Source organism: Chanos chanos, chromosome 6, assembly GCF_902362185.1.
Source record: "Chanos chanos chromosome 6, fChaCha1.1, whole genome shotgun sequence".
NCBI lineage: Eukaryota > Metazoa > Chordata > Actinopteri > Gonorynchiformes > Chanidae > Chanos > Chanos chanos.
This window is the reverse complement of record NC_044500.1, coordinates 36,298,026-36,321,170: the sequence shown is the minus strand read 5'-3', so window position 1 is coordinate 36,321,170 and position 23,145 is coordinate 36,298,026. Positions and strand designations below refer to the sequence as shown.

Below are 23,145 nucleotides of genomic sequence, written 5' to 3'. Positions count from 1 at the left end.
GGATATCATGATGACTGCAGCTTGGCAGTCAGGTCAAAACACTGATTTGGTCCAGAAGCCTCAGTTTTTCTTTCAGCACTTTGCAGATCAACATTTTAGCCTAAAATGAATCACATGTGTTGCAGATGGCCTGGCACATGAACAGAACAAAGCAGTAGAAGAGTAGAAGCTTGTGAGATGACACATAATCTTGAAAAGATAAACTTTCAAATTGAGAACTGTGGCCCAAACTAATTTTCTGTACTATCTACCACTCCAAGTATGTTCATTTTCTATCAGTACTTCATTCTGTGTATCAAATTTGTAAAAAAAAACAAACAAAAAAAAAACTTAATGATGCACAAGCATAAAATAATGGCATTGTCAGACATCTGCAAATTAGTCATGCTCTTATTCTTATTCTTATTTACATCTAGGTTAACTGATAAGATGACCATAATACCACTGGACTCTCTGATCACAACAAAATGCTTGGTAGCCCATATATACCTTTGTATTGTTTATTGACTTAGTACAACATAGGATAATGGCTTATGTTTATATTTCTTCAAATATGTTTTACAGATCTGAAATATCTGCATGTTTGGATGAAGGAATTAAAAAATACCAGCTAAAATAAGTCTATCCCTTCTCTGTTTCTTTGTGGGGATGCCCAGCAGTATAAAGGGATCCTGATGGATCAATATGTTTGCTTAGTTTTGAGAACTGAATCTGACAAAATAAGGCACAGTGAACTGCAAACAACGCTGATTCAGCTTTGATCTCAGAGAAATAAGGAGAGCGATGGCGGCTGTTTTAAAGGCACATTACTCAGTTTAACTGTTACATGTACTCTAGTTCTAGACAGCTCAACTAATGTCACTCATCAGTTCCATCTATATAAATGGACACAGTGTATTATATAATATCCTCCTTGTCTGCATCTTAAGTTTATTTAGAATGTCTTCATCCTTCAGAATCTTCATTTAACTGTAAAACATTAGATTTCCAGGCAAAACATATATATATTTTTCTTTTTAAAAATAACAAGAGTGTAAGTAAATCATTTGGTGGTCTGATATCCACTTTCTAATATTTAAAAATAGTCTTTGGTGTGCCTTGTGGAAATTTAGTGAGCTTACTTTTGCTCAAAAATTTTACTCAAAATTTGCTCTACCTAAGAAATAGAACATGTTTTGCAGTTTTGCAGTTCTGAGTTCAAGTACAAAGCACATACAGCATGAATAACACACACACACACACACACACACACACTCACACACACACACACACACACACACACACACACACACACACACACACACACACACACACGCGTTTATGTAGATAAATTCCACCCACATGCAGACCACCTTAAAACCTAATATCTGCATCATCTACTGAAAACATCTTGCACAGCTATTTTCCACCTGTCTTCAATTACTTCACAAGCTGCTTAATACTTCAAAGCCAGGGACCATTACTGTTTTAGAACAGGTGAAATAGCTTTGTCTTCACAAACTTATATCATCACATATATGCTTTGGTCTGCCCTAGACTAGTTAAATTGTCCACTGCCTTTGCCAATTTTTTTTTTTTTTTACCAATATGATATCAATACAAATATGGAAAGAAGAATTTGGGAATTTTCCTTTGGTCAGTTTAATTATGGTTTCAATTGCTGTTTTCAGCATGTCAAGACTAAATGACTTTAAATTTGAACTTAACCTCCCAAAACCCACAATCCACCCACCCACACCTCCAGTCCACACCATTCTTCAGTCTTATTCACAATTTAGAACAAGTCTTCCTCAGTTTAACAAATGTATTTGTATGTCCACTTCAACAGGTTTTGCGTGCATCACCTACTTTTGTTCACCAGTTAGCTGACAAAATGCAGCAACTGTCTTTTGATGTTGCGCAGGCATACCTACCGCTGTGCACGTGACAAAGGGCAGTCACATTTCACGTTCTACATTAACACCAACAGCGAGGTGTCCTTTGGGCAGTTTGTACAGGCACTGTTATGGCCTGTTCCTGGGGGCAAGTATTTACAGCAGCTCCTGTGTAGTAGGTGATACACAGGCAGTCCCTATTTCCATTTGACCTTTTTTGGCTTCTGGTCTCAAACAATATTTCACTGAACGGATCCGTGCTGATATGTTGAAACGGTACTGATGATGAATGAGCAGGGACGGTCTTTCACAGTCCCTGTGGACATACACCCCGAGTCTGTTGCTCTTTTAACTTCCTTCTACTCTCCAAGCATTTTGCCTGTCACAGCAAGAACACGTTTTATTGATTGCTCTCTCAGGGTTTGTTCTTCTAAACTGCGTTTGTTTATGAAATGCAAGTCACTGATTTAAAGAATATGTAACCAAAACATGTAGGTTCCTGCCTGACTGTAACTTCACCCAGTGTAGAGATAAATTCTGTCATAAAGTGGAGGACTACTGGGAGAAAACAAACTGAAATCTTGACACAACATAAATGACATACAATATTTAATTGTTAAAATATATCTGAAATAAAATGAAACATTTTAGGAGAAATGTTCATAAATTAATGAGTGCTGTCCCTTCAGAACTCCACAAAATTAGATTCAGAAGTCGGAATTCTAAGTTTACACTGCACTGCATTGCAGCTGAGGTGCTTACCATTCAAGTCTGTAGTCGTATCACTTTTATTACAGATATTAACTGAATCAATATTTGAAGCTGAATAAAAATGCTATGTTATATGTTGTGTATACATTAATACAGGAAGAAAAGGAATGTTGAAGTGTGTGGTTTGTGTGTGTGTTTTTTCCTTTGGGATTCAATTTTGAAGAGTTATTCCATCTGCATAAGTATAATCAACAGCAGATGTGTTTTATTGAATCTATACATTCAAAAGGGTTTTAAAAAAAGATTAAGACATTTTACAGTTTACAGTTCAGACAGGAATTGTCAGGAGTCGACATTCTGGCATTTAAATGACCTCTTGTGCGTGGTGGACAGTTCTTAGGTATTTATCAAACATGCCAGGTGACAGCATTGGGTGCAAAGACAGAAATGAGTAAACTAAATTGCAGTTACATTGCTAGAGGCTGTATGCTAGCTGAGATATTACAACCTAGTGCTGACAAACGGCTTGATGATTTATCCTGGTTGAATTCCACTCACTGTGAGAATGTATCCAAATGCACTGGTTTCTGGCACTCATTAGCCAAGTCAGATTGAATCACCCATACTGAGCTCACATGGACAGACTGCGGGTGTGCATTCTTATGAGACTGCTGTACCCCAGCTTTGCCCTTGTTCCCTGCTCTGCTAGTGAGTAAAATCCCTTTAGGCACAAAATGCAGCATGATTCATTCCACAGGTGCATGGGTTGTTAAATGTTCGCGTGTGTAGGAGAGAAAGGGACGAAGCAGAAACCAGACAGTAGTCTTTAGAAAGGGTATGAGAACAGGAAGCGATGACACATGACAAAACCAAAAACAGAAAATGTCTCATTGTTTGTTTGACACGATCTCTATATCGTCCTACTCAAGTTCAATAACCAGTTTTCCCTCATCATCACTGCTGCTAGCATTTTCCTCTTCTTCTTGGCTGTTCAGTCCTGACTTGAGGTTACTATTCAAAAAATGCAATGTTGCATTAGTTTCTGTAGGATTGGGGTGGGGGGTTGTGGTATATTTTACATTTGTTTGATTGGTTTGTGTGGCAAGGGAATATACGGAACTGGTATGTACAGGATGAGTATGAGTTGACAGACAAGAATGAACTTCGGCTGATGATGATGAGGTGCAATAGTTATTCACCATTTCAGTCTGAGTTAATGTGCACCTGTCTAATGCAGTGATTTGCGATACTGTTCCCATTCTTTTATGCTGATAATCTGTCCCCAGAAGTGGACCCTTTGTATAAGCTGGGGGTGTAATGGAGTTCATCCCGTTGTCAACAACTGCCTGGGTCTTCTTTTGGACCTCATCATTGCTGGCCTCAAGAAAACCAGGATTTGCCGGTTGGTGTCCACATGTTGAGTGAGGAAGGTTGACATCAGTTGATTCTGCGGAGGACGATGTTAACTTTTGATGACCTCCCAGCAGAATTCTTTCTTTCCTCTTGGAGTTTGTAGCACTTTGAACATTTGATATCATGCTTATTTCACTCTTATGGATTTGCCCAGAGCCATGGAAACTGTCACACTCTTTGTGACCAAGCAGTTGTGTGGTGTGCAAAATATTATTTGCACCACAATCTGTTGTCTGTTCAGTGTTGCGAAATGAAGTAGTCACCTGCGGGGATGGGTGCAAATAAGGTTGTGCTGCTGTCAGACAACTTTCATCAGAGGTTGATTCCCCCTGTTGTGAAGAGAAATTTAAAGGCACTATAAGTTTAGGAATACCGCCAAATTCCAGACAGTCAAATTATCCTCTTCACTGAACCATCTCCGGATCAGTGAGGGGAATGTTTATCACTCTAAAGGCTTTCTTGTACTTTTATGTCCAAAAACAAAGACCGAAATCTAAAAATCTGAATAATGGAAAATGCTTTTTTTGGATCTTGTGTCTGTCTTCCTGCTTGTGCAGTGAACTGTCCAGAGAATCCCTTGTTTTGGAACATCACACAACTGCATGATTTCAACTTAATATTTGTTTGAACGGTGCTGTCTGTTTAAACTTTTTTTCTTGGTGTATATCATTGTGTGTAGTACTATATCATGAACAAAGTGGCCTTGTCAGTGCGTCTGCTTTGACTATTAACTGTGCCGACTTTGGGCGCTGTTTACGATTTCCTTGCCTTCATTTCACCTCAACAGAGGTGGAACGCAGAGTAAGACCTGTCTCCGCTCTCTCCTGTATTGTTTACTCCCTCTGTTCACATACCTCTGTTTTGTTCCCACTGTTGTTCTCCCTGTCGTGGCATGTACTGTTTGTCTGTGCCTCTCTCTCCCCTGTTCTTCTACTCTCAGGTTCCTGGGGGATCCGCCCCTGGCTCTTGGTTCCTGGCTTCTGGAGCTCTGAGCTCTGGAGGGAACCACCCTCCCGGGGCCCTAAGGGGAGGACAATAAATGAATACCAGTTGTTTCTGAGTCCTGAGTGCACACAGTCCCTACACTTCAACATGTAGGCTGGGTCTCAGCTTGTCCTGAATATCCCTAGGTTATTTAATTGTATGTGAATTCCAAAGAAGGCAGATCCAAGAATTGAAATTATTTCACATGGCTACAGCTGGGGCATGTGAAGGTGCAATTACAGATTTTTTGATGAGTGCCTCCAACCAGTTCTGGTTCACAGAGGACAACACAAACCATACTCACAGCAGAATCGTAAGTGTGAAAAAGACATACAAATAAAAAGAACCGTAATCATATCACAGATGTGTTGGTGAGGATTCTCTAGAGGCAAAAAATGTTTTAGTCTAATAAAAATCAATAAAAGGATAAACTTTGTTCTAACAATAATCATCATCATCACCGTGAAACCACTGTAAACTGATGTACAGATTCTTGTTATTCAGTCCCTTGGAATGTCCTCCTGGCTCACCGAAAACTGAATGCAAGCCAAATGAAGAATAAATATTGCAACAGCCCCATAAATGTACACACAGACACACTCAGACTAAAATGTGGTCCTATATATTATGGCACTGGAGATATAGAAATAATTGTCTTGATGAAAAACAATTGGTCAGATCCTCTGAGTGTGTTTGGTTTGGCTGAACTCTTGCGCGTGCCTCTGTGCAGCTTTGCTATAAGAGGAGATGGCGTTTGGATTTCAGATTGCATGTCAACTGTCTGGAGTGGAGACAGGCGTAAAATCCCCTTAATCTCAGGGTCTGTGCTCTGAAGAGTCCCACAGGGACCATCCTCTTGTGGCCTCCACTGAGCCCCCTGTCCACTCCCTGAAAACATCTGATCAATCAAAACCATCTGAAACAATTTAGGCTTAAGGAGCCAGTGATATAGATACATTCTTTCATTGGTTAGTTGTAGAGAACTGAATTATACAACTAACACTCAGTTTGATTCCATTAAGCTCTTGTGAGAAAGTGCAGAAGCTTAAGTGCTTTATGTTGACCTGTTCAAAAGAATGTTTTTATTTGAGTTATAAGGAAGGGGACTGTTTATACTGAGCCCCTGTGATTGACATTTGACCTTTCCCATATTTGTTAATGTGACTAGTTCACGTGACCTTTGACCTACTGAAAGAAAATCTCTTGGACCACAAAGACTGAACCATTGACACCTTCATGATATAAGAAGATCAAGTGTCTCTTACCAGGTAGACTCCTGATATTGAATGATTCTGAATGCTGAAAATCTGTACCAAGCACCATGAAAAAGTAAACTGATTTTAAGACACTGTGAAGTAGCATGCTGTACTAATATGGACATCATGAAAACCTTTGACTAATTTACAAAAATTTCCGAAAAAAGGTGTTGAAAGAGAGTAGTTTCCCTACAACCTGTACTGTGTAACACTTAACAGCTCTTTCCTATGCACAAGAGGCAATTAAAATTCTGTTTATCTTGAAACACTTACCCAGAGCACATTTCGAAGGACTCCCTGAACAATGCTATCCGCCTTAATTCAAAATAGCATTATAAAGGTTGTCTTCATGGAAAAGGGTGGAACTGAGGTTTGAAAATCCCATTAGCTATTGGTCAAGACCAGGGCAATTTAGTGAAGTTAATAAAAGCTAAATTGTGTGTGTGTGTGTGTGTGTGTGTGTGTGTGTGTGTGTGTGTGTGTGTCTGCGTGCATGCGTGTGTGTGTGTGTGTGTGCAAAAGCAATCTAAAAACATCAAACAAGCATGGATATAAAGTGTCCAGATAATAACACTCTTATGCCTGTTTTATCTGTGCATTTGGTGTGATTTATAGTAATGTGTACACAGACATACTCTAAGCAATGCTCAGGTTAGTGTGTATTACAGTTTAAGAAATAAAAAACTATTGTAAAAAAAAGCCTTTTAAGCTCAGCAACAACATCCACTGAGATAAACCAGCAGCAGTAATAGGAAGTGAGATTCCTGAAACTTACAGGAATTACCTGCTGTATTTATCATAGATAGATGAATGACACAGAATCCACACACTGTCATTTAAGACAGTGATTGGATACAGATGAGAATAAAGTATATAAACAGATGGGTACAAACGATAATGAATGCACTGCACAACAGAAAAGGTAATGTAAAATTAACATTGCCAGTAAATCTAACATCAGAAATATAATGAGTAATTCAGTGTAAAGTTCACTAATGCAATGACATGCCCCAACAGATGTCACAGACAAAGAAAGAATAGATTTCCTTTACAAATCTGGAAATGAAATTTTAAATTTTTTAAAGGATTCGCCTTAAACACATGGTAAATCTTCTCTAAGCAAAATATTTATTGGCTGATAAGACTAGAAAAAAGACCAAAGAAGAATGAACCTGATCTTGATACTGGCTAAACATGGTGACTTGTCACCACCTTGTGGAGCTGACTATTTTTTAAGACTTCCATAAACTGCCCTTGTGTTTGACACTCCATAATTTGACTTTTTATTGTCTTCATGGAAGTAATTCTATTATGTACTATTTGATAAACGTGTACCATCTATTATAAAACATCTGTATCTGTGATATCCTATAAAGTGCCAATTATACCAGTAAGAGGTAATGAATGCATATCATATAAACTGAACTTTTGCCCTGCAAAATAGCAGATTTGAGGCCAGTAACAAAATCAATACATAAATCCCACAATTATCATTCAAATATGTATTAAAATGGTGCCTTGGCTCACCTGTTACTTGATTGACCTCCAGAGTGTTGACAGGCGAGTCTCCACACATGGGCCTCTTTTCTTGGTTCCAGCCGGACATAGATGTTCCTTCACCTTTCACATGTAATTTCTGAGCAAGGCAGGCCTGCTGAGACGAATGGTGTGTTGTGGATGGTTTGTCTAGAGTGCAGGCAGTATGTCCAGAGACTTCATCTGTGGATTCAGGCTCATTTGCACCACGCGCACATTTTTGAGAGACTGTTTTTTGTTGATCTGAACTGCGTAGTAGTTCACTTCCTGATCTGTGACTTTGTGAATTAGAGGAGATACATGCTGCCTGACACAGATTTGGTTGGCCTGGCTGCATTCCAGTTTGTACATTTTGGACATTTGGAGACACCTGTAGGGGTACTGTCTCAGGGTTCTGTGCTGATGTGAGCTGCCTCTCCCTCTCTGTTTGCATCATTTCTGCTTCTCTTGCTCTTGCTGAGTCAGTAGCGACAACTTGTATTGCTCTCCACTGTGTTAATCCTGAATTAATGCTAAACATCGGTAAATGATTTGGCTGAAGAAAAGCAGACCCTGGTGATAAAAGAGATGTTTTTGATAGCAAATTAACTTCCTCTGCAAGTGGTTGACATGTCTTCTGTTCCAATGCTGTTGTCTGATTGTGTGAGGTGAGGGAAGTGTTTATTGTTCCGTGACTTATTGAGGAGGATGGAGATGTAACTGTTTGCAATATGCATTCTTTGCTAAATTCAGATGGTAAAGTAACATGCAAATCTGATGGAGGTTTAGAATTCAAACGATCTTTTAGGTAATCCATTGACTTGTTGCAGGTAAAAGGGGGATGATGCTCAGACCCTAGGGGTATCTCTTCACAGTTAGACATTGGGCCGGCAGTAGCACTACCTGTACTACCAGGAGCTGTTAAGAGGTTTTTATTCCATTGGCATTTCTGACTTGGCACTGAGGTCTCAGTTTCACCATAATGTGAGGAATCTGTTGATATGAAGTTGTTTGTCTCAATGCCTGTGATGATCCTAGACCTCACATTTTGTTCACCACATTTAATCTTCTGCTGCAGACTAGGCACTGAGCTGACACTGCTTTGGCCTGTTTTACAAGGTGTAGTTATAAGAGTGTTTGTCATGGTCTGGCTTGGCACAGTAGGAGTTTGAAGCTGGACCAAGTCCTCTGCTCTTGTGCTGGTTCCATAATTGGTGATTGTCTGTGGAGAATGGAATAGAGGTTCTCCTGATTCAAGACAAGGTCTCTGACTGGGTTGTGACCCAGAGGTAATCTGATAGGTCAAAGACTCCCTCTCCTTTTCAACTTGACAGTTTTCAAGACTTTGGTGAGCTGAAGTATATTTCTTTTGATCCAGTGGAGTAGATACCTGACACACTGTAGGCAGAGATGAGCAAGAAGTGGCTCTTTTTAGGCCAAGGTCTCTGAATTTTGTTTTTGGTAAACCACTGTATTTTTGCTTGTTCTCTCCTCTGTTCTCAGAATTAATGCATTCAGTTGTTGCTAAATTTGGTTGGCTCTGAGCCAAACATATATTTGTGTCATTTGAGTCTTGTTTCTGCAATTCTTTGGAAGTGCCTCTTGAGTTTGTGCCTGTCTCGGGACCTGGGGGATATCCATCAAGGACTGAACAACCTGGTATTAGCTTATGATCAGGTTTCTCAATCTGAGGTTCAATCTGAGCTAACTGTTCATCAGAAATAAGCTTCAAGACAATGTGGAGGTCTGCCGTTCTCACATAAAATGTGTCATTAGCCATCAACTGTGATGAGCTGTTCAGAAGCATTACCTTCCCATCAAATTGGGCACTCTGGAATGTAGCGGGGGACACCTCTGCTGTAATGCCATCCAAAGGGTTCAGACATTCTGAGAGTGGTGCATCTTGTTGTAATACTGACGGCTGTCTTGAGACAGTTATGGATGGTGCAGGCGTATTTTGCATGGAGGATGTCACAGCTACAGCAGAGTGACCATGAATCAGCTGTGCAGATGTAACTGATTGATTTGAAGATGGTGTTATTTTCTGCATCAAAAGCTCATTTTGTATTGAGGCTGTGATAGGTGTGGCAGACCGATGGCTTTCTGAGGCTGTGATAGTAGTAACAGGCTGATTCAGCGTTGATGATGTGGTTTCTGTTGACTGGTTTTGTACCGGAGCAACTGTATCTGGACAAGTTTGATTCTGCTTGATATTTGCTATAATTGCAACTTGTTTATTCTGTTCTGAGGCATTAAAAGGCATTCCAGATGTAATTGTGGCTGCAGTGGATCTTGCACAGTCATATCGTGTTGATGCCTCAGTGAAAAAAGTAGGATATTTCTGCCCTGAAGGTGGAATTTCTGTTTTCAGCTGGGTTGCTGTGGTGGTTAGAACTATACCTGACAGACCTGGCACAGAGGCGGTACTTGGAGCAGCAAGCAAGCAGTGATCTGAATGTGGTGAAGTTGTTGCAGGCTGATATAATGATGCAATTTCCACAGCCTGGGTAGACAAAGTCTTGTTCATAACTTTAGCTGGAGTAACACAAGAATCTGCCCCACCATCCAGTGGACCTGGTATCTTCAGCTGGTACTTGGGTAAGAAGCTGTTTTTGGTTGTAGAGGGGATGCAGGTGGACGCAGAATGTGACCCAGATGGCCTGCTTACACTGACTGCACAAAGAGGAGAGCTGTGTCTTTTCAGAAGGGAATGCGGTTGACTTGAGGAGTGGTGCATAAAACCGCCAGAGTGATAGATGTTTAACCTTAAATCTCCTTGCTGTGCCATGTTGGTAGACTTTTGTGTCCCATCACTCATGACTGACTGGGGTGCTTGATTAATGATATTATATGTGTTAACATCTGCCTGGCTCACTCTACCTGACACTAAACTGAGCCCCTTCTTCTCAGTGGTCGTACTTTGTGTCAGGGAAAAAATATGCTCTTCTGTTCGCTGTTTTTTACTCCCTGATGGAAGATGGCTGACAAAGACTTCAGAAACCAGTTCTGCTCTTTTTTCATGTGTCCCCTTTGTACAAACTGATGGAGAGTTGGTATCAAAGTTGAGTGGGTTATTCTGCCTGGTAAAACTTTGCTGCAATGGCTCCAGGGTATTTTTTAGAAAGGGCCCTGTGTATAAGGAAAATACAGGGCTGGATTTCTGTACTGAAGGCATACTGACAGTAGGGGGCAGACAGACTGCAGGAGAAGAAGAATGAACTGCACTCTGCATCGTATTTGAAGATGATATAAAATCATCTGATGAAACCGCTAATGATACAGGGTCTCTCTGCTGACTAATTTGATTGTCCAGGCTTTCCTCTTGCTCAAGGCTATGTGTAGACTTCCTAGTCTTCAGCATGTTGTCTTTCTCCGTGCCATAGAGTTTCGTAAAAGTCTTACCTCCATACATGTACCATTTGTTATAAGCAAATTTTTGTGATTTCTTCCTACGATATCTCTTGCCTCCAGGCTCTAAAATCTCATTGCAGTCTCCATCTGAGCTGAGGCTGCTCACGCTACTCCTCTCTACAGGAGATCCTTCTGCTGCTGGAAGGCAGTCCACTGCCACCTGTCTGACCAGTGAACGGTGACTGGGTACTTGTTGGTCCACTGAATTTGTCGTAAATTTCAGTGGGTAACCAGGTCCTCCACTACACCTTCTACCCAGTGTGCCGTTTCTTTCTTGAGGAGATTCATTGTCTGTTCTCTCACAGTGTGGGCTGTACACATTGAAGGGTAAAGAGCTGCTCCGTGTCAGAGGTGCATGTTCCACACTGTCAGAGCATTGAGTGGGTACAGAGCTGTAGAGTGCCTGCTTCCCTCTTCTGTCTGGTTGTTGCCAATTAGACATATGCTTGCTGCTCTTCATTTCAAAATGGAAGGAGTCTTTGTAAGTATAAGGCATGGGGAGATCAATGCTGCCTTGTTTTGATAACACTGTCTTTCTTGGCCGCACATTCTCCAGATGTTTGTCATCCACTAAAGCATCATTGTCAGATATAAGCTTGGAAATGTGCTCCTCCAGTTTTCTTTTCTCCTGCACAGATACCTTGTTCCCTCTATCACTAGAGGCAGGCCCAGCCTGAGCAACCCCTGGCTGCCCTTGCAGCTCCATACTTGATTCTGTTAGAGACTCCATGCTCGGGTCATGCAAGATGCTTTTGGGACTGGGTATGCAGTGCTGTTCACTGCTGTCACTGAAGCCAGAGTCAGTGCTGTCATGACTCTGAGACTTCCCTCGGGACAAAGAGGATTCCCACATCTTGGAGAAAAGAGTGGCCTCTTGCCTCTGAAGACGGATACGATTTGGTGTCAGTGGTGTGTGCCCGTCTCCATCTGGGCTTTTCATCTGTTTGTTAGGGGAGTCAATCTTACCCTGAGATGATGGCTCCATCCTCTGGCCTACAGCACTCAGTATCTCTTGCTGTTGTCCTGGTGCCGCCACGAGTCCAACTACAGCAGCATTCCTCAAGGCCCTCTCTGTGTCAGACTCAGTTTTGCCAACTACAGAACAGGCCAGCACAGAGTTGCAAGTTGTGGTAGCTGCACTGGGAAGAATACTGTCACTCCTTTTCATCCTCACCGAATCTTCACTCTGGGACTCCAGAGAAGGGCTGGAGGAGCAGGTATCCCTTGAACTCGAACTCTGAATGCTCTCTTGACTGCTGAAGACTCCTTTTTCAGATTCACTGGAGAGACGTGCATGGGCTTGGGTGCGCTTGTGCTTATAAAGGTTGCTTTGTGTTTTGAAGGAGATGCCGCATGTTGTGCACGGATAAGGTCTCTCGCCAGTGTGGCAACGTAAGTGCTTCTCAAGAACACTGGGCTTCATGCAGTCCCTGCCACAGTGTGGGCATACATGCTTACCTGCAGATTTTGGCTTGGGTGCAGACGTTGTTGATGCAGGCCTCTGCTGCTGGAGAGACGTCCCACTAGCTAAGTGCAGAGTCAAAACAGGCAGAGACTGCTTAGCACACACCATCGGCAAGGCCAGTGGGATGACCGCTCTGTCCGATGAGTCAGCTGTTTGAGCTTGTGACAGGCCAGGCACTGCATGGACATATACAGCCGTCAGAGGGGCTTGAATGTGCATCTCTCCCTCTCTCTGTGCAGAGACCGAGTGCTGATGCTCGGCAGCTCGCACAAAGCCTTGCTTGCCAGTCGCCATGGTAACAGCACTCTCGTGAGGTTAGGAGACACAGCCACTAATTACCTACAAAAGATACACAGTTTTCATTAGGCCTCTGCTCTGTTGGATCAAAAGATCCCTTCCCTTGTTTCAATAGGAATTCCAGTAAAGCACAGCTTGCTCGAAGAAGATAATAAAATTTCAGTTTGTATTGCAGAGGATGCCTGTGCTTTGTGCAGAGTATGTCTGGAATTTAAAATAACATCAAAGTACATTTGTAACAATGGCTTTCAAATGAGATAACATCAAAAGACATTTCTTATCAAGAAGATAATTCAGGCAAAAGAAGGAAACAATTCCTATATGTTCATGTATTGTCACAGCAATAAAACAGAAACCCTCCATACACACATGTTTGCTGTAAAGGAAAGCTTCAAATGAAGAGAAAATCATCACCTGACACGAGGAGCAATCTTTTACTAGCTGCACTAAAGGGCTCAATATTTGCATGTTGCAGAGGAAACTGAGATGTGATCAGAAACAGCAGGGAAGGTTGTATAAATATGACTCATTCTTCAGCAGAAGAGTGCATTAATGGTCTCATAAATCAAAAGCTGGATTTTTTCACACCTGTGCATTTGTACAACAAAACAAACAACTAGCTTATAATATCACACGTTTTCCCCTGTTCAACAAACGTGCTATTGGAATTTTCCTATGCCCTGGGTTTGTTCAATGCTTCAGTTATAGGTCAAAATTTGGAAGCTGTAAAAGAGCATGATAACATCTTCATGGTTCAGTTTCTATTAGTCATTAAAATAACACTGATATTCACATATACACATTGGATGTCAACCATTAATTTTAGTTTTTGACCAATTACAGTTTTGGTCTGTTGTGATGGTAAGCTAAAGTTGGATTCATATATTTTTAATTACAAATGAAAAAATATTTGGAAAAAGTGCGACATGCAGAGAATACACTTCACGTTCTAACAGTTCATACTTCTGTTCCTCCACAGGGGAGAAATGTTCATAACATTCATACTCCCTCATGTTAGCAAAATAAAAAACATTCCCTCACATTCATATCACAAACACTCTGCTTGTGATATATGAGATTACATATCACTTAATGTATGTGAACACTAAACATATTCTTAAAATGACCATAGTTCTAATTGCTGAGAGCTGATGAGACACACTGAATTTATCAATATATCAACAGAATAAATAAATAAACAAATGAATAAAAAAAACAGCCCCATTTTTCAAATTTATTATGCCTTATCATTCATTTTGGGAAAACAACAAAAATAATAACAAGAAATTGTTCTATGAGAACACTGTTGATCTACAACCAAACTACGTATGGTTTATCAATTAAAACTTCATTTCATTTCAAGTCCACAAAATAAAAGACTTCTTTTTTTTTTTTACTATTTTCCTAATAAATCTCAAAATTCTCTGAGAAATGTCTGTTTACATTCCTCAGTGGTTTCATTACAATCTACAACTTTTAGAACTTCCTATATAGGAAAAAAAAAACAATTCCCATCTAAGTGATGTCAAACCATCGCACTTATTAAGAGTTTTGTTATCACTTCAGCTTATCTGTCTTTGGCGTGGTCATGGTATTGATATATGAACACTGACAAAGTTGTTACAGATCACTCACCAGCTTAGGACACCTGTGAGCAGCACAGCTCCAGTGAAGGTTTGTTGGTCTATATCCATGTGCTGAAGTTGTCCAGTAACAGGCCTGGGGCCACTACGACGTGTAAAGAGTTCCAAAAAGCCATATTATCAAGCCATCCACTCCCACCAACATGGCCCCCTGTTCCTCTTCCCCCTTTTGCTTTTCTTTCAGTCTTTGAGAAGGAACTGTAACTCTTACTGATGAAGGAAATGCAAACGTCACTCATGCAAATGTAGGTGGCGGACAAAGACAGAACGGCGGTTCAAGTAAACACTGCACAAAAGGACAGTCACAAACAGTGGTATCTGCAGCACTTTGAACGAAAAGCTCTCAGAAGTGGATATCATGCAAAGAGACGGGGAATCAGGGAGCAGAAGAGGAACAGAAAAGACTGTTGGTTGTAGATAAAGAGCAGATGGAGACAGAAAGAGAGAGAGAGAGAGAGAGAGAGAGAGAGAGAGAGAGCACAGAACTGAAAGTGACAATAGAATCCCTGTTCAAAATAGGAAGTGCACTGACATGCAGCAGACCTACTATACCTTTAACGGAACATTTCACAGTAGCACTCGACGCTGGTAGTCAGTACCTGACTCCTGGCTTTGGCTGATACTCACTCCCTCAGTCACTCACACACCCACACAAGCACAGAAGAGGGGTGCAGTAAGGCATATGTGGGTGTAGAACATTTGAGGGAATTGCTTAGCTTTTTGTTTGTTTTTCAAAATGTAATCCTGCATTGCCAAACTAGAAAAAGCAATAAAAAGCATTTTAGTTTAGACTCCATCTATTAGCATATAATTCAAAACACATAAGCCTTTAATCCTGTATTTGATGCCAAAACTATGAAGGAATAACTGTGAATGCAATGAATAGACTCCAGACCACAGTAATGTTAAAGTTTCTTCACAATACATTAAAATCCTGAAATCTCTATCTTCAAAAATAAAACAAAACAAAGCAAAAAAAGAAAAAAAAAATCCATTTGAGATGCAAATTCACAGTATTCTGATACAGTTATTTTGTTTTACCTGGGGCTGCACAGTGATGTTTAATGAGAGAAAATTCCTTATGGGTTCATCCACAAATATTCAGCAGTTCTGGCCACTACAAGCAGGCCTAAAGGTACTTGTTACTTCCCCTTACGAAACATGTTGCAAAATATAGCTGATGTCACTTTGAAGCAGTAACAAAGGGAAGCATATTTGTTGTGACTAGCTAGCTTGTGAGTAGTGTTCAAATACAAAGTCTCTATTTTGTTTAGAGACGCTGAGAATGAATAATTAAAAATGGAAAGATAATATTTGAATGTGAATAATGGAAGGTGATAAATGTATGTAATAAAGTGCAAAATGTTTTACAAATGGTCCATAAGAAGCAGTAACAAATGCAAAAAGGTGGATTGTTTTCATTATGGAGGTACACCTGGTATACTTGCTCGGTATACCATAAAGAAGTTTTAGATAAAATGCTTTTCAGCACAATTCAACACATCACTCTACGTAAAGCATCTCTCAAAAGTTGAACATTCCAACAACTCACTCGCTGTTTACAGGAGATATGGACGTCGGCTAATGCATCTTCATCATTATGGCCTCTGTCCTAATGGCAAAGCTAAAAAAGCTTACACCACAACTAACAGATTGGAAGAACATCTGATATTCACTGATCTTGCTTCATCTAGAGGTCTGTGGGTCCACCCACAAGTTGATGAAATGTTTACTTGGAGCAGGAGGATTTCGACAAAACCCTTGCTTCCTGGGAGCAAACTGAAAGGAGAACATCTCTATATCGCTGAAGAAGATCATTCAATGTGTACACTGTATAAGAGTTTAATGAAAACATATGTTGATGTTATTTCTAAAGTGAAATTGAGCTAGTAAACATGTAGGCTCACAGGTAATCCAAATGAACAACTTATTCCAAACTTTAATGTTATAGTAAAACTCAGCAGTATAGATCTTGATATGACATGACATGAAATTATATGGATTTGACTGTGATCAGTTTACCAATCAGATTTATGGGATTACATTACACAAAAGACACATAGAGAGATACATTAGAGTTTGCCAAGGTTTTGTCTTGCAGAAAATGTTGCTTAAAGTTACAATGAATCTATTTATTTGCATATTGTTATCTTCTAAAATACCTTAACCTATCAAAAGACTTAGAAAACAGTCACATACAACAGATACATTCTTTGTATCCAAGGCAACAGCAGACTAGTCCTTTGATGGAGAGATGGAAATTCATGTTGTCATGGCAACCAGAGATACTCTTTCCTCACATGGAATGTTCTAATGAATTTGGCAGGGAATATAAGCAAAGTCATTTTGCAACAATTACAATCAAAGTGACATGATTAAAGATTAAATCAATGTTAAAGATGAAGTAGGTTTCAGACTTAGTCCAAATAACCTATTTGCCTTGCATGTTGCAGCTCTTCATTGCAGAGGCTGGACTTGTGTGGGAAGCCACGTGCAGGAAGTGAAAACTCATAGAGAGAGTGTGGGTGGGTGTTGTGATGCTGACTATAGAGGCTGCAAAAAAGCCTTCTGCACTGCCTTCAAACTTTTCTCTCTTGGATCAGTAGAATGTTTCAGTCAAGTTCTGAAAAAGACAAAATGAAAGAAAACACAGTGTCTGGAAATTATGAGCAAATAAAGACATTTCTGAAAACACTGTGAGATGGAACAATCAAAATGGACTTTCAGAGTCTAACTGACTTAAAAATTTGTCTTATGTACTTTGTGCTTTGGTTTGACATCAACATTCATCCACAACTATCCATCTTGGCTAATAGCCCTTGTGTTTTAAGCCAAGAAACCAAATGATAATGGATACCGAGCCATCCCCTCTTTGATTCTAAAACGTGTTTGAATATCTTGGCCCTTGTGTGCTTTAGCAGTGGAGCTCCCTACTGTGTAGTGCCAGTTCCACCCACATTACTGTTTGTTCAACACTACAGCCAGTCTGACTGACCAAAGCATACCACCTGTCCATGAAAAGCTAGGGAGTATATTTTTATATTTTTTGCCTGGGGATGCTGATTGTCTGACTTTTGCATTGTTGGTAAAAAAAAAAAAAAGAAAAAGCTTTTTCTCTCATTGTCACGCAGCACAAATAAGACTAGTTTAAATAAGATGCAAGTGTGATGTGCATGACTGTTGCTTTAACTTCATGTCTTTTCCTAATACCAGGGTGATTGTTTTTTACTTTCTTTCTTTCTTTTTCTTTTTTTTTAAGCAATGAACAGCTACTTGAGAAAAATCTACATTATAGCTGCTATGAGAAAATTCAAACAAATATAGTCGCACAGAGGTATGAGAGATGGACACATGTGTACAGATATGAACAACAACAGCAACAAGATCACATTTACTGTATGAAATTCTTTTTTTATTTTTAACCTTTTGTGTTTAAATCATTTTTGGGTGTTCCGTTGATGTATGAAACCTTGACTTCTCTCCACAAGAGATACAGAGTGCCAAATGTCGACCATTGTGCTTTAGCAATGTGATTTCCTATGGTACGGTTCCAGTTCCACCTACATCTCTGTTCACACAAGACTTGAACCAGCATGACCAAACAAAGAGGCCCGCCTGTACGTGAAGTGCTAATGAATAGGTGGTCATATTTTATGTCCTCGGGCATACAGGGGCCAGTTAATGATACTGTCAGTGTTGTTTATGCTCTCAATAAGAGAATATATTTTTCGTCGTAGTCATCCAACAAAGTTTACATCAGTTATAATAAACATAATCACTTTAAGCAACTCGTGACCGTTTTTCCTCAGAAACAGAACATTTTTATTAGCTCAAACCACGTCTTGCTTTCACTAGCATACCTCGAGAATCGATGCACAGTACAATTCTGAGATGACGCAAAGGTGATCAGCATGTGTAATGCTTTCAAAAGGAGTGGAAAAAAACAACTAAAGATCTGAGAAACTCTGTGCATCAAATACTATGACCCTGCAAGAGAAGAGACTATGACTTTGCACCACCATGTGGTCAATAAGAGAGTTTTCCAAAAGAGCAGAATCCACCGTTGGCAAGTCTCTAGCAGAGGCTTGATTTTACTACGTATGAGGCGTCACGTACCACGTGTGTCTACGTAACTGGAGGACGCATGCGGGAGGTGTTGTGTTGCAACGCAAGGTAGTTTTTTTTTTTTTTACATTTTGCTCATGATAAACTTTTTATATGAAATGCAGTTTCCCTCGTTATATGCACCTGCATCTGTTAAAATAAAACGACTGTAATTGCTGGTGACAATACAGAGTTTTGGACTGTTCAAGTTATTAGCCTGCTAAGGTTAGCTTAGCTTTAACAAAATCGGTTGTAGGCTACCAAGCTTAATTTGTGGCTAACAGGGATGTAATGCGAAGCTGGTACACCGATTTCGCTGGTCAGAAAGATGTCATAACCGCCAAACTGAATAAGAGAAAGGAACGTTCTTACTGGTCAGCCAAGACTATTGGTAGAGTGTTGCCAAACTAAGTAATTCTGCCTCTCTGGTAACCATAACCAACTTCAAAGACGGAACTTGGGCTAAGTGTCGCGGAAAAGTGGGCTGTGGCTGTCTGTAATTGAATATAGACTGTAACTTCTTGACTTAATTCAAATTTTAGCATGCAAACTTCATGAACTATAATTGCAGGGGGTAAGAGGCAACGATGTATCGTCCAAAGCCTACTTTGAAGGATCGACAGCATCTGTACAAGCTGATTATCAGCCAGTTACTGTATGATGGTTACACTACTATCGCCAATAGCCTCATCAATGAGGTTAAACCGCAGAGCGTCGTGTCCCCTTCAGAACAGCTCATGCAACTTGCTAAGATCGGTAAGACAAATCGGTGACTGAGTTCTTTTTAATACCTTACAGTGAACAAAGCAGATGACGATTGCCAATTCTGTTATGAGACAAACTGTTTATTTTGGTTGTATCACTTTTAAAAATGATTTTCTTTTTTCTGTGTCTACTTTCACTAAATAACTAAGAGACTCCAGTGCAACAGATGGGCATTGTGCTTCATCTTGAGCTTACATACCTGACTTACCTTTTTGGCTGTGCTCTGTCATTTGCTTTGGCATGATCACCAGGGATGGAGAATGATGACAGTGCAGTGCAGTATGCCATAGGCCGCTCAGATACAGTGGCACCTGGAGTGGGTATTGACCTGGAGTTTGATGCAGATGTGCAGACCATGTCTCCAGAGGCTTCAGAATACGAGACATGCTACGTTACATCTCACAAAGGCCCCTGTCGAGTGGCCACCTACAGCCGTGATGGACAGCTTATTGCCACAGGCTCAGCTGACGCCTCTATTAAGATCCTGGACACAGAGCGCATGCTGGCCAAGAGCGCCATGCCTATTGAGGTGAGGTCAGAGCTGGTCACTCACAGCTCTACATCGCTGTACTATACTCTAGTGCATGCGCACTAAACATTTTTCCTATGGTTGTGTTCCCAATGTGTTGTGTAGATTCACACCAGCTATTTATTATATCTGGTGCAGGTGAAATTACATCTTCATTGTTTTCAGTGGTGCTGTTGACAGAGTCTGCAGGTGAGATAATGGTGCCCACAGACCTGTGAGACTTGCTCTTGTTACCGTAGGTGATGATGAACGAGACAGCTCAGCAGAACATGGAGAATCACCCCGTCATCAGAACACTTTATGACCATGTCGATGAGGTTACCTGTTTGGCCTTTCACCCCACCGAGCAGATCTTGGCCTCCGGTTCTCGTGACTACACGCTAAAACTTTTTGACTACTCCAAGCCATCTGCTAAGAGAGCCTTCAAACACATACAGGTACGATTTTATGTGACATATGTGGTGTGCAGATATGAAGCAAAGGTTTTGATCAAATTGTGTTCACGAAATTCATTTATTTTTCAGCTGTTTTCTGTTGTTTAATTCTGGAATTTTCCCTCCATAAGGAAGCAGAGATGCTGCGCTCTATATCATTTCACCCCTCTGGAGACTTCTTACTGGTCGGCACACAGCACCCCACCCTACGCCTATATGATGTCAACACCTTCCAGTGTTTTGTATCCTGCAATCCTTTAGACCAACACACAGACACCATATGTGGTGTCAGCTACAACCCTAGTGCCAACAGCTATGTGACTTGCAGCAAAGATGGGAGCATCAAGCTATGGGATGGCGTGTCTAACCGTTGTGTCACGACTTTTGAGAAGGCCCATGATGGAGCTGAGGTTTGTTCAGCCATCTTCTCCAAGAACTCCAAATACATTTTGTCCAGTGGCAAAGACTCTGTAGCCAAGCTATGGGAAATCTCCACTGGTCGGACACTCGTTAAGTACACAGGTGAGAATGCTATGCAGTTTGAATCGCACCAACAGCCAATTTGGATGATCAGTTGTGAAAGGGAACTGTGTCAAATGTGTCATAATCTAACCAGTTTATTCTACAATATTCTAGTATTTTTATAAGAATTTTGATTCAGTCAGTTGTTATTACCATTAAGGATGTGTTTTTTAATCTTTACAGTCAGATTACATTGCTGTCGTTTTTGTTGTTAAAGTCAGAAAGATGAATAATAGAAAGGCAAATTTAAACCAAAAAACAAAAGGATTTTGTTAAATTTAGATCCTCTCCTTTTGCAGGCGCGGGACTAAGTGGACGGCAGATGCACCGCACCCAGGGTGTGTTCAATCACACGGAAGACTACGTGCTTCTGCCAGACGAGCGTACCATTAGCCTGTGCTGCTGGGATTCCCGCTCTGCCGAGAGAAAGAACCTGCTGTCACTGGGCCACAACAACATTGTGCGTTGCATTGTGCACTCCCCCACTAACCCCGGCTTTATGACCTGCAGTGACGACTTTCGAGCCCGCTTCTGGTATCGACGCACCACCACTGACTGAAAAGATGTGTGTGTTAGAGAGAGGGAAGGAAGTGGTCACAATTTTCTTCATCAGTGACTTTGTCCCAGTTTTGACCCTCTGTCATTTCCTTACCTGGGGGTCCTCACAGTGCTAGCCAACTGACATAAAAATTCGCCTTTGTTTCTTTGTCCTGTTTTCAGTTGATTAAATTTGCTGTATTTTTACAAGAACTGGTGGACAGATGGCGCCATTTTACGGTGGACAAAGTTAAGGTTTATTTTCCTTCCAAGTCACTATTCACTAGGTATAAGTGATGTTCCTGACTATAAAATTGATTCATAAAATTTGGATATACCGTAACGATTAAAAACAAACCATCCTGATCATTTTTTTACTGTGAAAATATTTCTAAGTTTTGGTTTGTATGGCTGTGATTTTACACCTTTTTCATCTGGTACAGTGTGGTCCTTGCAGTTTGTGTATTGAAAATTTTTGTTGCTTTTTTTAAAATTAAACGGCTCACTGAAACTGGTTTGCAAGATTGGTCTATTACTTTTGAACACTTGTGTTGTTTTGAAATACAGCTGTGATTGTGTATCATATTTAGACATAGTCTGTGTGTTGTTTTGAAATACAGCTGTGATTTTATGTCACATTGAGACATAGTATGTGTGTTCTTTGAGTAACGGTGCAGTATAATGTCATGGGATTCATTTCTTTCAGACGCTTAGAGTGATCCCATGGAAATATATCAGTCATGAGAGGTCAGCGTCAAAGCCTCTCGCTTCCTTCCTCTTCTTTCATGGTGAAACAAGTTATCATGAAGCACAAGATGGAGCGATATTGTTTCAGAAGCTTAAAGAAAAGTTTGTTTATGATTATTTACCTACAAACACAAAGCGTTTTTGTGTCGTAGATGCAGTAACTTCTTGTAACTGCATAATTGTTACTCCCTCTTGAGTAAAAAAAAACGCGATTTTTTTAAATTTGGAAATTAGTTCCCACACATGTTGGTACAAAAGTGCAGTAACTAAAACGCCATTGGAATAATTCCTGAACTACGCAACCTGAGCGATGCATTACGAGGGTCTTTTGCTGAGAACAAAGCAATTATTTTTGTTGATCTAGAGTGAGTGACCTGACTACAATAAATACAGTACAGTAATAAGGTAAATACTGTGTGTATTTACAGTTAAATAAATACACTTCAGAAAAAGGGTTCCATCAATTCAAGTTACTGTTGTAGCTCCAGTCTCTGATACCAATGAGTAATGTGGCAGTATTGACCAGTTTCAGGACAATTGTCACAGTCACTTTGAAATTTTTTCTGATTTTTGGTTGTAGATTTGTACACTCACTTTTGAAGTCTCTCACATGGCCGCTGAGGATTTACAAGAATGAGAAATCTGGCCACAATGCTGAAAAGGACACTTTAAAAATGCATTGTTTTTTAATAAATTTGTCTAGAAGCCATGGGGTGGTGTTTTTCACGTGGATTTTACGATCGCTTTTTCGGTCTCTAATTCTCTTATTACACATATTGTATTATTACACCTTGTGATTTGCTCTTTTAGCAGTGTGCTGAACTGTAACGGTTAAGAAGTTTGTATTTACTTAATGCTAGTGAGATTGTGACCAGTGTCTGAAGAACAAGCCCTTTTTGAGAAAAGTAAAATAGCAGCAATTTTGTCTGTTTAGTAAT

General features: G+C 40.3%; 1 protein-coding gene across 1 annotated transcript; it reads left to right on the top strand.

Annotated features, from left to right (window-relative positions):
* Window positions 1-18,717: 18,717 nt before the first annotated feature.
* Window positions 18,718-21,887, top strand: cstf1 (cleavage stimulation factor, 3' pre-RNA, subunit 1). The gene is made up of 6 exons (XM_030777593.1): window positions 18,718-18,742; window positions 19,245-19,429; window positions 19,690-19,967; window positions 20,207-20,404; window positions 20,533-20,923; window positions 21,223-21,887. Exons 2-6 carry the CDS (start codon window positions 19,261-19,263, stop codon window positions 21,480-21,482), a joined length of 1,296 nt encoding a protein of 431 aa, XP_030633453.1. The 5' UTR covers window positions 18,718-18,742; window positions 19,245-19,260; the 3' UTR covers window positions 21,483-21,887.
* Window positions 21,888-23,145: the final 1,258 nt, after the last annotated feature.